The sequence below is a fragment of the Ochotona princeps genome, chromosome 6, assembly GCF_030435755.1.
Source record: "Ochotona princeps isolate mOchPri1 chromosome 6, mOchPri1.hap1, whole genome shotgun sequence".
NCBI classification, from domain to species: Eukaryota; Metazoa; Chordata; class Mammalia; order Lagomorpha; family Ochotonidae; genus Ochotona; species Ochotona princeps.
Genome location: NC_080837.1, coordinates 27,927,851 through 27,942,489, shown reverse-complemented (window position 1 = coordinate 27,942,489; position 14,639 = coordinate 27,927,851). Strand labels below are relative to the sequence as shown.

General features: G+C 46.2%; 1 protein-coding gene across 1 annotated transcript in view; it reads right to left on the bottom strand.

The window, feature by feature from the left end:
- The window catches only part of MYO5C (myosin VC), an 80,589-nt gene that overhangs the window by 11,738 nt on the left and 54,212 nt on the right, over positions 1–14,639 (bottom strand). Inside the window, exons 26-34 of the mRNA XM_058665840.1 lie at positions 13,525–13,618; positions 13,189–13,252; positions 13,025–13,105; positions 12,167–12,347; positions 10,249–10,342; positions 8,922–8,985; positions 7,026–7,194; positions 2,481–2,568; positions 518–616 (exon numbers count right to left, since the gene is read on the bottom strand). Of these exons, the coding sequence (XP_058521823.1) occupies positions 518–616; positions 2,481–2,568; positions 7,026–7,194; positions 8,922–8,985; positions 10,249–10,342; positions 12,167–12,347; positions 13,025–13,105; positions 13,189–13,252; positions 13,525–13,618 (934 nt within the window). The remainder of the gene's footprint in view (positions 1–517; positions 617–2,480; positions 2,569–7,025; positions 7,195–8,921; positions 8,986–10,248; positions 10,343–12,166; positions 12,348–13,024; positions 13,106–13,188; positions 13,253–13,524; positions 13,619–14,639) is intronic.

Below are 14,639 nucleotides of genomic sequence, written 5' to 3'. Positions count from 1 at the left end.
CTCGCACTGCAAAACCATGTGAAGGTCATAGTGAAGACAATGTAACAAGATTAGTTGGAGGGACACAGCCATTGAGCTGGGCTGGGAAGCTTCCACGACACTGCCTGCAAATGGTCTCAGCAGACATCAAACAGAGCACAGCCACAATGATCTCCATGATGGCTGCTGTACCATGGCTCAAGGATGAGGAGACGTGTCCTCTGTCTTGACCTTGACCCTACCTTAAACTCAGCAAAAGGCTACGGCAGTGGTTGTCAACCGGGAACACTTCTGGCTCCCAATGGGGTATTTGGCGGGGTCTGGAGACATCTTTTATGGTCATGAGTAGCGGCTGCTGTTGTCTTCTAAGAGACAGATGTCAAAGGTGCTGTTCAGTAGCCTACAGCCCCTACCCACCAGCCCTGAAGAAACGGGGGAACGGAGAAGAGAAGGGACTGTTGCTTCCCAGGACTTCAGCAATGACTGATGTTCAAGTCCTCAAACACAAAGCAAACATGCAGAGCTCTAGGCTTTATACCAAGAATGAGGTTTTGAATGAGTTTGGTCTCATCTTCTCTCTTGTATTCCAGCATGCCCAGGTACTCCTTAGGCCCCGAGGACAAGCTCACATCATTGGCTGTGGACAGAAGCAGACAGTCAGTGAAAGACACAAAAGTAGGTTTCATCATGAGACCCCCTCTGCCTCCTTCTATCCCACTCTGGCTGGTTTGCACATGAACTTATGTGACTCTGAGGTACATTAAATCCTGATTATACCCTGAAGACTCTCTCCTAGCAGTGCCTCCTCTCTGTGTGTGTTTCATCAGGCAGAGGAGCTGCTGCTGCTGCTGGGAAGCCAGGAAGGAGGAGCTGCTGGGAAGCCAGGAAGCCCACAGGGAATGCTGGTGAGTGCCTGACATGGATCCCCATATCAGGGAGACAAAAGATGCTTTGCTACTTCAAGATGCAGATGCTGCAAGTGAAGGAAACAAACACGCAAGACATTTGGTGTGCAACGTGCCAAACTGCAAGGATCGTATTAGCTGTTGCTTCCCACAGCTGGTGCAACAGGTATCTGCCAACTTGGTGGCTTCAAACAACGCAAGTGTTAAGGAGTCTAGAAGCTGAGCCAATGTCATTTAGCTGTGCCACTCCTGGGTTCCTGACATGGAAGTGGTGTACTGCTAAGTACCTGTTGTTTTAAGTTGCTAAGTTTAGGAGTTATTAGATATGCAACAGATTTCAGATAGAGGAAGAGAAGTGATGAGTTCTAATCCAGACAGGTTGAGTTGGAGGTAAATGCAGAAGTCAAAAGGAATTCATCTTAAAGGCAAAAAGGTCCCAAGATTTTTGGGAGAGAAGTGAAGATGGGATGTGGATTTTGGTGGCCCTTGCCCAGAGATAGCAGTCTGTTCACTCATTCCCACAGCAAGGACACTCCTGGGGTGGGAAGCAGCCTGTGGGGCAGGCTGACATTGATCACTGAAGGGGCAGGAGCCTCAGTTTGATTTCCAACATTGCAAATTCAAGATGAAATGAGTAAGTTTGTCTATAGCACCACATTGCAAAATAATAACAATAAAATTTTTAAAAAAAAGTAAGACTACAGGAGCTGTTTATGGAAATGAATACAGAAAAAGGAACAGACAGTTTAAGATCGAGCCTGATCAACCACGGCTGGGGGAAGCAGGACAAAACAGTTAAGAAGGAATTAGTGAGGAATGTATGAAGACTACAGTGGGCAAGTCAGCTTCAGTGATCAGAAGCACAAGTGAGAACAAGAGGCCAGCATTGTGGCACTGCCGGTTAGGATGCCAGAGTGACAGTCTGCCAATGCACCTGGGAAAAGCAGCAGAAGATGGCCCAAGTACTCGGGCCCCTCCCACCAAGGTGGGGGAATTCAGATAGTTTCAGGCTCCTTCCTTCAGCTCACTGTCCCAGCCCTGAGAGTTATGGGTGTCGGGGGGAGTGAACCAGTGGAGGGAAGATCAAGCTTTCTCTCTCTGTCACTCTGCCCTCAGACAGACAGACAGATCTGTTTTTTAGAACAAGGAGGAAGAAAGGCTGAGGGCACTTTGCACAGGTACTCAGGAGGACTTGCAAAATGTCAAGTTCAGTCCATGTTCAGGAGGTCTGCTCCTTAGTTCTCTTCTTACTGGGATACTTACTGATTCCATGTACGTGATAGGGAGAGAAGGTGAAGTCGAAAGCAGTTAAGTCTGAAACTTGTCCATGGTTTGTTTTTAAGAGGAGCAGCTAAGAGAGGTAGAAATGCAGAGCCCTTGCTATCACTAGTCGCTTGCCATGCCATGTGCTGCTCTACCCCAAGGAGCTGTCTTCCTGTCAGAGGATTACTAGGTCCCAACCCTGAGCAGTAGAGAATAACTCCTTTGGGTTTTACAGACTTTGGCCCAGATAGAAAATAAACACATCAGCATGTGTGAACCTTGGCTTAAGGCTGAAAAAAGAAAAAGGATGGGAGTGGGGATTATTTTTCCTACCTTTTTCAATTGTCTTGGTTAGAGTCTTGATTTGATCTTGTAGCTTTTTAATTATTCTGTCCTTCATGTCTAATTCTTCTTCCAGATCCTAGAGAAACCAGAACCGAAGACGTTAGCTTGGAAGCACTGAAATCTATTTTGTGAAAACAGCTTTACTAAGTGATTTACATGCCATACAGTGACCCAACTAAAGTGTGTAACTCAGTGGTTTTCAGTATAGTCAGAACTGATCTAGTACCAGAACAATTCCATTGTCCCAGAAATAAACTGGAATCTTTTATCCATCATTGTCTGGTCTCCATGTTCCCTGCCATCCCCGGGCAAGCACTAATCTTCTTTCTGTATCTGTAGAGTTGCCTATTCTGGATGTTTCTTACAATGGAATTATATAAACATGAGGTTCTATGAGTCTGGCCATTTTCATGCATCGTAGAGTATTTAAGGTTCCTCAATGTTTCAGCATGTATCAGCATGTTATTCCTTTACATGGAGGAATAATTTCCTATTACATGGGTATGCTACATTTCTATGGATCTAGTTCTCCTTACTAGGCAATCAGAGAATTTAAGAGGATGAGTGTGAGCAAATGGACTCCCTGGATGCCTGAAGTTGGAGCCACAGAAACTTTTCAGGCATCTGGGCCCTGGTTTTGGCTTTGGTTCCCAAGAAGGAAGTCTTGCCCAGGCTGAACCTCATCAACCCGGACAGTTCTGGGTGCTTGGAAATGTTTCCTATAAAGGACACAAGTATCTGGGCTCTTCCTGAACCTCAAGGGTTTGATACAAAAAGGATTCAGGCTTCTCCCATCTAACAGGACCTCACCTGTAATTCCTGCAGCTGGGTGCCCTTAGGGACTCGCAGGGCAGAGGGGACACTGCACTGATTCTGCTGTGTGGTTGGTCGCCTCTTCCTGCTGCCCCTCTGTGTCCCTGCCTAGACAAGTTAGGGACTTGACTGGCCTAAGTGGAGTCATGGGGACAGCTTCTTCCTCTAATTTGAGTCCCTCTCATACCACACATAATAAAAAGTCACCCTTCAGTCCATAACCTGGAAGAAACCACTGTTTGCTTTCTGATTTCGTTTTTCCTAATAAGGTACACACACATTCTATAAAACTGACATGCAGTGTTTGAAATCATATAGCCTATATTGTAGAATTTTCTAGTATTTTTTTTAAAGTTTTATTTATTTGTTTGAAAGGCACAATGACAGACAGGAACAGAGAAAAAGAAATGTTCCAACCACTGGTTCAATCCCACAACACCCCTAACAGTTGGAGTCGGGCCACGCTAAGCCAGAAGCCAGAAACTCCATCCAGGCTGCTCCTGAAGGTGGCAGAGACCCAAGTGCTTGGACCGTCATCTGCTGCCTCCTGGGGGCACTAATGGGAAGCTGGATTGGAAGCAGGGGTGGAACTCATTTTTAGGCACTCTCGATATGGAATGCAGGCATCTCAAGCAGTGGTTTAACGCCTGTACCGGCATCACGTTCATAGTGAAGGCCTGTATTCTATAATAACTTAATCTGCACCCAACAGGGAGACACCCATCTATTTCCTCTTTTCTGGCATTGATTAATCACAGCATTATGAGCACTCTGAACAAGAATCTTGCCTTAGGACAGAATTACACGGTGCATGACTGATCAAAGGGAATATACTTTGCAGAAGTTCATGATATATGACTTTAAGCTGCCTCTCGAACAGCAGACACCAATTTATAATCTCAATAATTGCAATTTATAATCTCAATAAATGTCCATTTCAAGACGCTCTTGTCAGCACCATAAGATTTTTATTAAGTGGACAAAAATAATATCTGGTTTCAGTTTCGAATTTATTTGACCAATTAAGGGGATAACTAAGTTTTTTTCTCCATTTCTTCCTAAAATAAGAATTTTTCTATGACTCAAAGGATCCCAGAGTGGCTTGAACAGTGTGCTCTGAAAATCTATGTCCACATGGAACCCTAGAATGCGTCCTTATTTAGAAATACATCTTTGGGGCCCGGCGGCATGGCCTAGCAGCTAAAGTCCTCGCCTTGAACGCCCCGGGATCCCATATAGGCGCCTGTTCTAGTCGCGGTAGCTTCACTTCTCATCCAGCGCCCTGCTTGTGGCCTGCGAAAGCAGTCGAGGACAACACAAAGCCTTGGGACTCTGCAACCATGTGGGAGACCTGGAAGAGGTTCCTGGCTCCTGGCTTCGGATCGGCATAGCATCGGCCGTTGTAGTCACTTGGGCAGTGAATCATCAGACGGAAGATCTTTCTGTCTCTCTTCCTCTCTGTATATCTGACTTTCCAAAAAAAATAAATAAATCTTTTTTTAAAAAAAAAAGAAATACTTCTTTGGTTCAGCGTGGTAGCAGAGCAGCTAAACCTTCTCCTTGCATGCACTGGGGTCCCATATGGGCACTGGTTCTAATCCTGGCAGCCCGGCTTCCCATCTAGCTCCCTGCTTGTGGCCTGGGAAAGCAGTTGAGGACGGCCCAAAGCCTTGGGACCCTGCACCCATGTGAGACTCAGGAGAAGCTCTGGGCTATGGATGTGCTCAGCTGTGGCCAGGTCAGCCACTTGGGAAGTAAACCAGCGGACTGAAGATCTTTCTGTCTTTCCTTTTCTCTGTAATGTTGACTTTGCAATAAAAATAAATAAATCTTTTCTTTAAATACACAGAGAAATGGGCATATAGAGAGAGGCAGAGGCTGGAGGAGAGTGGCCACAAGCCAAAGCATGCCAAGAGATGCTCTGGATCCTGCAAGAGGCAAAAAGGACTGGTCACCTCTGACTGCTGCAGTCACTTGGGGAGTGAATCAGTGAATGCAAGATCTTTCTCTCTGTCTCTCCTCCTCTCTGTTATCTGCCGTTCCAATAAATCTTAAGAAGAGAAAGAAAGAAAGAAAGGACTGCTCACCTTGCACGGAGTGCAGCCCTGCTTACGCCTGGATTTCAAGTAATTGTGAGAGAAAGCTTCTGTCATTCCAAAGCTCCAGGCCAGCACGCCTGTCATGGCAGACCCGGGAACACTAATGCTGATCAAACCTCACTTGTGGAAAACCCCTACTCTCAGATATAGAGACATGACAGTCTTGTGTTTCATGTCCACGTGTGCCTCTACAGCATGGAGGCTGCGCACTGTGCAGGAATGGCTTTGAAATGAACACAGAGGTGTGCCGGCTCCCCAGCAGGTGCACCGAGGGACAAACGGCTAACCATGCCTGCCTGGGAGTGGAGCCAGAGGCCCAGCGAAAACCAAGGAGGGCTCTGAGCAGGACCCTAATGCACTCCAGGATGTCGGCATTCACACAGCCTCCACAGCTCACAGGACTAACCCAGCTCCCGGTCAGAGGGCCAAGGAGCACACAGGACGATCTGTGCCACACAGAGTTCATAGGAAAATGGAGCTAGAAGAGAATTTCCTTTCAGTGTAACAGAACTTGAAATTCATGAAGGCTTTTTTCCTAATATGCATTTTCCATGACCTTTCTGGAAACCTCTTGGGTGTAATGGGTTTTGATATTTTTTGAACCCAGAAAAACTTTCCTTTCAACTCTACTTTCCATGAACTTCTTGAAGAGCCCTTGTACTCCTGATCCACAGGACAGCCTCTTCCTCCCTGAGAGGCCAGGGCTGTGGGAAGGTGCAGAACACAAACACTGCTTGCTTGGCATCACTGGAGGCCTCTGGTCTCTGAAAAAGTCACACTTGCCTCCAAAACGTGGCACCCCCAATGAGATCACATTGCCTCCCATCAAATGCTAAACTCCTGGATTTATATATTTATTTATCTTTAGGTGAAATGTCTCTTCAGGGTTAAATCCTTACACCGTGAAATGTGACGTCACCCTTCGTAGTTTTCCTCTGATAGAGGACATGGAAGCCCTGGAGGTGGGTAGAAGCCGTGGCTGACCAGTGTCTTGGATCCTGCCTACCCCCTCTCCTTTATTTCAGGGCTCCTTGGTCTTGCGGGCTGCATGCGCCAATGTCATTTCAAAATAATTCCTGGGATTTGAGAAGAGGGTCACCAAATTCCATCTTGGTAAGACCATTTCAAACTTCGAGAAGACTAAGAAGTTTTAATTCTTCACTTCATCTAATATGAAGATCGTGTGCTAGATGAATATTTTTGATGCTCAACGCTGCAGGAAAACTATACTCCCAAGCAAACGATGGGCCTCCACAGTGGGTAAAGTTTTGCTTAGCAAAGCAAAACTTCCTTAGCCTTCCTCCTTAACTTCCTTAGCCCCAAAGTGCTCTAATTGCTGAGAGGGGGTACGTGCTCAATGTGCTCTCATTACTATGAGGTGTTGTCCACAGACTGTTGAGGACTCCTTAGAGTGCCGCCTGCCTTCACCCTAGAAAGTCTTGAGGTCCCCAACAGTGGGCTGTCACCTTAGAGACCACCTGTCATTGAGATTAGGAAACTGAACATTCTGATGGGGCAAGTGTTAACTGACAGCTATCAACCACATGGTATGGGTGACTCACCCCTGCTGTGAGCAGCATCTACACCCAGATGGTCATCCAATCACATGCACAAAACTCACCCTGGTTTCCAAAGTGAAATGAGCTGCTTCCTGCTGGATGTTGCCAGAGCCTTCACTTTCGTTTTCCAAGTCATTTTTCAAGGGCTTACCAGTATCCTGCATTTCTTGAATGTTACCCAGCAGCTTCTCTTTCTCTTTGGAGTGTATTTCACTTTGGGCTTCTAAGATCCTGAGAAAGGGATGAGGGGACTTTCATTGTTACTTTGACCATCATGAAGATGTCATTCATTGTCATAGCAAGGACCAATAGTTCTGAAGTTGGGAAAATACCTTGGTCAAGGTGTGCATAGAACAAGCAGTATCTGAACAAAGTCTTTGAAGAGGTTTGAAAACAATCAGGGCTTCCTGGGATATCCAAATGCCATGCCATCAGCTGCTCCAGGCTCACAGAAGTGATCCTTCCCTACTCCCAGGGGCATCTGTGGCCACTTACACCCTACAACAAGCCCAGTGTGACCTCATGTGTAAGCCTGGGGTCCAGACACTCTACAATCCAGGTATGGGCCCAGAGAAGAGGGAGAACCTCCAGAGACTGCCAGAATGAGCCTTCCTCCTTTTCACTATCTTGAGTCCTCCTTTGGTCCTAAGCCTTTGGACAGTCATGTGACTAAGAGTGCTCTGAGGAATGCAGAACATTGCATATGCTTCTGGGAAACTCCATGCCTCCAGAAGGTGCCAGAAAAGCAGAGTGCTTTCCGGGCCCGGCGCCGTGGCCTAGCGGCTAAAGTCCTCGCCTTGAACGTGCTGGGATCCCATATGGGCACCGGTTCTAATCCCGGCAGCTCCACTTCCCATCCAGCTCCCTGCTTGTGGCCTGGGAAAGCAGTTGAGGATGGCCCAATGCATTGGGACACTGCACCTGCGTGGGAGACCCGGAAGAGGTTCCAGGTTCCCGGCTTCGGATCGGTGTGTACCGGCCCGTTGTGGCTCACTTGGGGAGTGAAACATCGGATGGAAGATCTTCCTCTCTGTCTCTCCTCCTCTCTGTATATCTGGCTTTCCAATAATAATAAATCTTTACAAAAAAAAAAAAAAAAAAGCAGAGTGCTTTCCCAACATGGCTCCCCAGGGCTTGGGGCCCTTTGTTGGTCGGTGTGGAAATCTTGCCAATTAAGATCTGCTATCAGCGTGGATTTTAGCTCTTACCCCAAGTAGTAATAGAACTCTGCTCTTTTGCACAGTTTTATTTTAACCACTTTTTGAACACACAATTCATGAACACAGAGCCATATACAAGGGGACTTCAAAACCTTTGTGGAAAAGTGGTATGAAAGGTTATTTATTGCAGTACAAATATACTTTTGCAGTCACTGCACAGTTTTTTCATAACATACATTTTCCACGAACAACCTGAAGACCCTTGGTGTCATGTAAGCTTCTCTTCTCTGTGTATCTGTCACTAAAATACCCTCTCTGGAGGCAACAAGCCGTTTCTTCCTCTCAGTCTCCACACACAGTGGTCCCCTTGGTCTTCAGGGGACACCTGAACCTGCAGGTGGTACCAAATCCTACACATACTATACCTTTTCCTATACACACCTACTGATGATTAAGCTTAGTTTTCAAACAGAACAGTGGCAGCAAGATGCTAATAAGACCTGTTATTGTAGCTATTGAAAATGCATGAGTTACTAATCTCTCAATTTTTCATGTAATAGGTTCAGACTGTATCTGACGACTGGCAATTCAAACTTCAGAAAACACAGCCATGGATAAGTGAGGGGGAGGACCTGCGGTACTTCTCCTCTTCCCAACGGCATGATAGTGAATATTCACATGAACTAGCATCTTGCTTTTTGGCTTCCCCACACGCTTTGGTAATTGTACAGTTTCAGCAAAGGAAAATGAAAGCACTATGGGAGTGTGAGTCCGAGGAATGTCCACAGTAACTCTTACCTTCTTGGTGTTCCTTCCTCGTCTCGACTGCGATTCAACTGGTTGGACAACTCTTCCAGTCTTCCTGTGGTGAGAACAAACATCAGCTTGGCCCGGGCACTATTGCTGCATGCTGATTTGGGCTGGGGAGACTTTTTAGGTATCAGAGGTCCTCTGAGTTGTGTTAAATCTGAGACTAGGTTTTGTTTGATCTGAACAAAGTTTAAAAGTTTGCTATACCATGGTTCTACTTAATTAATTTTAAAAAATTCAAGCATTATTATGTTTTTAGATATATATTTTTTAAAGTTTTTATTTGAAAGGCAAAGTTACAGAGAGAATGAGAAAGAGAGAGAAGATACAAGGAAGAGCAAGAGGTCTTCCATCTGCTGGTTTACTCCCTGAGCTCAGCCAGGCTGAAGCCAGGAGCCAGGCATTTCTTCTGAGTTTCCCACAGGGGTGCACGGTCTCAAGAATGTGGGCCATCCTCTGCTGCTTTCCCAGGTCATTAGCAGGGAGCTGGATCAGAAGTGGAGTAGCTGGGAATAGAACCAGCACTCATATGGGATGCTAGTACTATAGGTAGAGGTTTAGCCTACTTAGGTACTGGCCCCTGAAGTTACAGTATTGTTAAGAATTATTTATTGTGAGGATGGGTGGAAGAAGGGATAGATGGAAGGAAGGAAGAAAGGGAGGGAGGGAGGAAGAAAAGAGGGAAGAAGGAAAGGAAAGCAAGGAAGGAAAGGAAAGAAAAAAAATAAAAAAAGAAAAAGTAAAAAAGATGAATCGATTGGTTGAACTTCCTTCTGCTTGGTTATCCCTTAGCTGTCTAAGCCAGGAGCCCAGAACTACGAGGGTGGCAGGGCACCAAGTGCTTGAGCCGTTTCCTGCTGCCTTCCTGCTGCCCCCCAGGGTGCACATTAGTGGGCAGCTGGAAATAGAACTGGAGCTGGGACCCTAACCCTGGCACCATAATATGGGAAGATAGTGCCCTAAGCAGTGTTTTAACCTCTGTGTCAAGCATCTACCAGAATACATGGCTGTTTTAAAATTGTGATATCACATGGAAAGTACAGATTTACAGATTTTCTTTTAAAGATAGGAATATCAAGCAACACTGTTGCCTGCACTTCGACTTGACAACACTCAATGTCTTCGTTGGCAATTCCCACCCACCCCAACCTCCGCCCAATGGCTTCCTCCACTGGGCCCTTCTCATATTGTTATGACCTGCCTGGCTGCTGGGAGAGTCAGAGTTTAAGATCCCTGAGTGTGATGATGACTTCTCTATGTCATTTCCCGGCAGCAGGAAACTTTCCTATGGGCAGATCATGAGAACTTCCGGTACCTTTCATTTTCTCAGTTTGCTCGCTCAGGCGGATTTCAAGGTCTTGCTTCTGTTGCTCCAGCTCCGAAATCTGCTGCTTAAAGTCTGGGATCATCTTTAAGAGAAGAGTGACAGGCATTAGCACAGGAAGGGCTTTAGGTGTCTCAGCCCCAAGCATGGAGGTTGGCCCTGGGAGGAAGCTGAGTAAGAGGGCAGCCCAGGCACTGGACTGGCCTGCTGTCCTGCTTTCTACCTATTCAGGCCTACTCAGTGTCATGGAATCCAAGAGATCCAGTCCCTCACAGCTGCCACCCCTAGAGAAGGACAAGTCCCGGGGCAGAAGGGAACCCCGTGCTGGTTTGCAGGAGGGGCTCTGTGAAGGGACACTGGTGGTCTCAGTGGCAGCAGAGAGGTCCCCATGCACCCCCAGGAACAAGAGGTGCCACCTTGCAGGCATCCACTGTGGCTTCTGAACTGCAAGCCACACCCTGCTCTGTGATAAGGGGTTGAAAATTTTCCTACACAAAGGCATTTCAAGCCATTCATGAGCAAATGGAATTAAAAGCTTACTTTTGATGTAAAGATTTCTTTGAAAATCATGTCATGCATAGTTTAAGAACATTTATTGTCCATGTTTATGAAAAAAATGTTTCTCTGTCTTGCATATTCTGCAAGCCTATATACTTATCTGCTTGCAGATTTCATTTTTTATTTGATGGATGACAGAGAGATACAGATATGTAGAGGAAGAGAGTGTCCATCTGTTAATTTACTCCCTAAGTGTGTGAGATGGCCAGGACTGGGCAGGAGTGAAGCTAGGGGCCAAGAACTCCGTTCATATCTCCCATGTTGGTGGTAGGAACTGGGCCAACATTGCTACTTCCCAGACTTAGCATTTGCAGAAAGCTGGAACTTGGAGGGAGAGCCAGGCAGCAAATACAGCATGGGATGTGAGCATCTTAACTGGCACCTTGACCTGCATTTTAACTGTTAGGTCAAGTATCTGCTGGCATCCATGTATTTCTTTACCCATCCATCACTTCCACTCCCAGTAAGTGAAAACGCTCTCTCCACTACCCAAGTTAAGTGTTCCCATGTCTCAGAAGTCCCCAAGAATGACACTGAGCTGACAGTGTAGCTGGAGGTCATAGCAAATCCCTCACTCAAGGAATAAACTGAGAAAAGGTCTGACCTCCTGCCTCAGCACCTAGGGTCACTGCCCTGCAATTTCTCGGGTTATGCAGAGGAGGAGAGTCGAGAGGGAGCAGCCAGTGGGGTGAGATGAGAATGCAAGGGCAAGTGTCCTGTTCCTGGGTGCCAGGAACACAACAAAGAGGGAGCAGGAGCAGCTTCATCACAGCAGGCTGCTGACACTGCGTGAGGTGCAGGTGTCCACGAACCCTTGGTGCTCAGCCTGCGCAGGGGGGCTGGCATTGATGGGAGGTGGGTGGAGCAAGCACAGTTAGGAGGCCTGGAAGAAGTCTGACCTACTACCCAGTACGGGAAGGCCAAACAGAGTGGGAGTGAAGCCAGACACTCTTCTAAGTAAGGAAATTCTGAAAGTACTTCTTCATGCCAGCAGGCGTGAGCCAGAAAAAGGGATGAGAGAGCAGGTGCAGGCATCGTGGAAGAGGAAATTCCTGGAGCAGGTGAGATCGGGAGCACGTGTAAAGGACTGATGTCCTGAACACGGCCCCCCTTGGGAGCTTTGCTTTGCTCTGAGCTTTTGGCCCCATCTCAATGGGGTACAGCTAGATTTAAATACTGAGATTATTCTGAGTATTGTAAATACTGAGATTATTCCAAGTATCATACTGAGATTATTATTATTATTAAATACTGAGAAATATTCTCTCTTTCTCTAGCCTGGCCTCCTGCCTGCCACCTTCCCCAAGAGCGTGGACCTATCATCCTGGAGTAAGCCAACACACTCCTGTACCATGTTCTCTGATGTCAGCCTGGTCACTTCGTGACGGATGCTTTCATTGATGTCGTTCTCTTCTCTAAATAACTTCTGCAGGTGGTTGATCTCTTGACTTAGATGCACCACTTTGAAGTTCAAAGCTTCTATTTCCTTTTCATAGCAATCTTTCTGGGATTGGAAATGGCTCTCCAAAACACTGTTCAAGAGAGTGAAAAAAAAAAAGGCTAAAGCTCATATAAAGAATAAAACTGTATCACTTTTAAATAAATGTGGCAGACTGCTTGAAAATACATATACTGATAGATCTATAGCAAAGCAGGCTGACTTGGCTGATGTGAAAGATTTCACTATGTAAGCTAGGGTTTTGTCCCATAAAGTGATTGCTCTTTATCAAATAACTTAATTCTCAGAGAAATGTTTCCAATGTTTATTAGAGCATCCTATTGCAAGCAATTTGCTTTGTGTATCAAATCTCTGTAAGTTAAACTTTTGACTTTCCAATTGTCTGTCTTTGAAAAATGAAAAAAGAGGGCCTGGCACGATAGTTCAGTGGCTAAATCCTCTCCTTGCACACACCAGGATCCCATACGGGAGCCAGTTGATGTCCCAGCGGCTCTACTTCCCACCCAGCTCCCTTCTGTGGCCTGGGAAAGCAGTAGAGGATGGCTCAAAGCTCCGTAGGGGAGACCTGCAAGAAGCTCCTGACTCATGGCTTCAGATTGGCTCAGCTACAGTTATTGTGTCCACTTGGGGAGTGAACCAGCAGATGGAAGATCTCTCTGTTTCTCCTTCTCTCTGTAAATGTGACTTTCAAAAAAAAAAATCTTAAAAAAAAAGAAAAATTTAAAAAAAAGTTTTCAGGGGGATACTAACCGTGTGGCTTTCTTTAGTCCTTCATAAGCAAACCAAAGTTCTCCATCCTCATTTAAATGCTCCAAGTCTTCCAAGGAGAGCCTAGAAAACAGCGGGAGTATATCTCTTATTTCTCTTGTGTTCTCTTGTATGTTTTCAAATGTTTGACAGTGCAAAAACGTTACCTGCTTCTAACATCTTCAATGTCATAGCTTTCCAGAAGCTGTCTGGTGATTTCTGACATCTTTTCTGAAGGAGAGAGAAGCTCTTCTTAAACCATATGTGTGCACGATTTTCCTCCATCCATTGCCTCCCTGGGGCCCCAGAGTCTCCAGCTAAATAACTAACCAGTTATCCAGCTATCTAACAAACTAGCTATCCCAACTACCCACCAACCAGATGCACCATATAGCCAACCAATCAGCTAGCTCACCACACTCCCATGAGTCCAGGGACACATGAGACACATCTACAGTAAGTTCAACCTGCATCTCATGAACCGAGTGACCCACATTTGTTACCTCGCATTTCCCGTTTCTGTGACTGCACGTGTTTTTCCACATCGATCTTCTGCGTCTGAAGTAGTTCTATCTCCTTTTCAAACTCAGAGATTGTCTGACTCACACCAGTGAAGGAATCATGAGGAAAAAAAATGAGCGATTATGCTTACAAAGGAAGGACCATCACAGACTAATACATCCATGCAAGGCATTCTCACTGCAGTTTTAGTCAAAAATCTTATTGGACCATCACTGCCCATAGCTTGGCCTTGAAACGTGGCAGTTTTTCTCTTTCATGAGCAGAGAAGCAGAACACAGACAGGGAGACGGAGACAGGGAGAGCTCTCATCTGCTGGCTCACTCCTCAAACATTTATAGTGGCCAAAGGGCCAAGGCCAGGGGCTGGACACTCAATCCAAGGCTCTCATGTGGTTGACACGAACCCAATTCCTCGAGCCATCACTACCGTCTCTCAAGGCTTGTGTTAGCACAGAGCTTAAAGCCAGGAGCCAGAGCCAGGCACACCACAGTGGGATGGGGTGTCCTAACCAGTGTCTTAATCACCAGGACAAACACTTGTCCTTAATGCACTTTTAACTGCTTCAAGATGCTGTGCTTGACTTCCACATCTGCTTGGTTGCATACACTGAATGGGGTTCCCTCTGTTATGAGAAGTCTTTGGAAAGTTCATGGAAAATGTGTATTATGAAAAACAAAAACAAAACAAAAAACAAATGAGGCATAGATTTCAAACCCACCTTCAAAGTGAGACAGGGTGAATCTAGTAGGTGTGGCAGGTGGGCCTGGTGGGGAGGAAGATCTGCTGAGGGGCAGTCCACTGTGAGTGAAGAGGCTCCCCCAGCCTTTGTCCTCCTTACCAACTGGGCCTGGGTAAGAACCCCAGATCTGTGTTTGTGTGGGAACGGGAGACAGAAAGGTGAATCCACCCCCTTGGATGTTTTCTCAGTTATGGAGGGTTTCGGGGCTGCGGCTCCTGGCTCCATGGAAGAGGAGAAAGGGCAGCACCCTGACATTTACTGGGCACTTTACAAAGGTGACCTGTCCTTCTAACAGGCTGTCGGACAGGGAGAGTGACCTTTAGAGAAAACAAAACTGAACTGCATTCTTCAGAATGT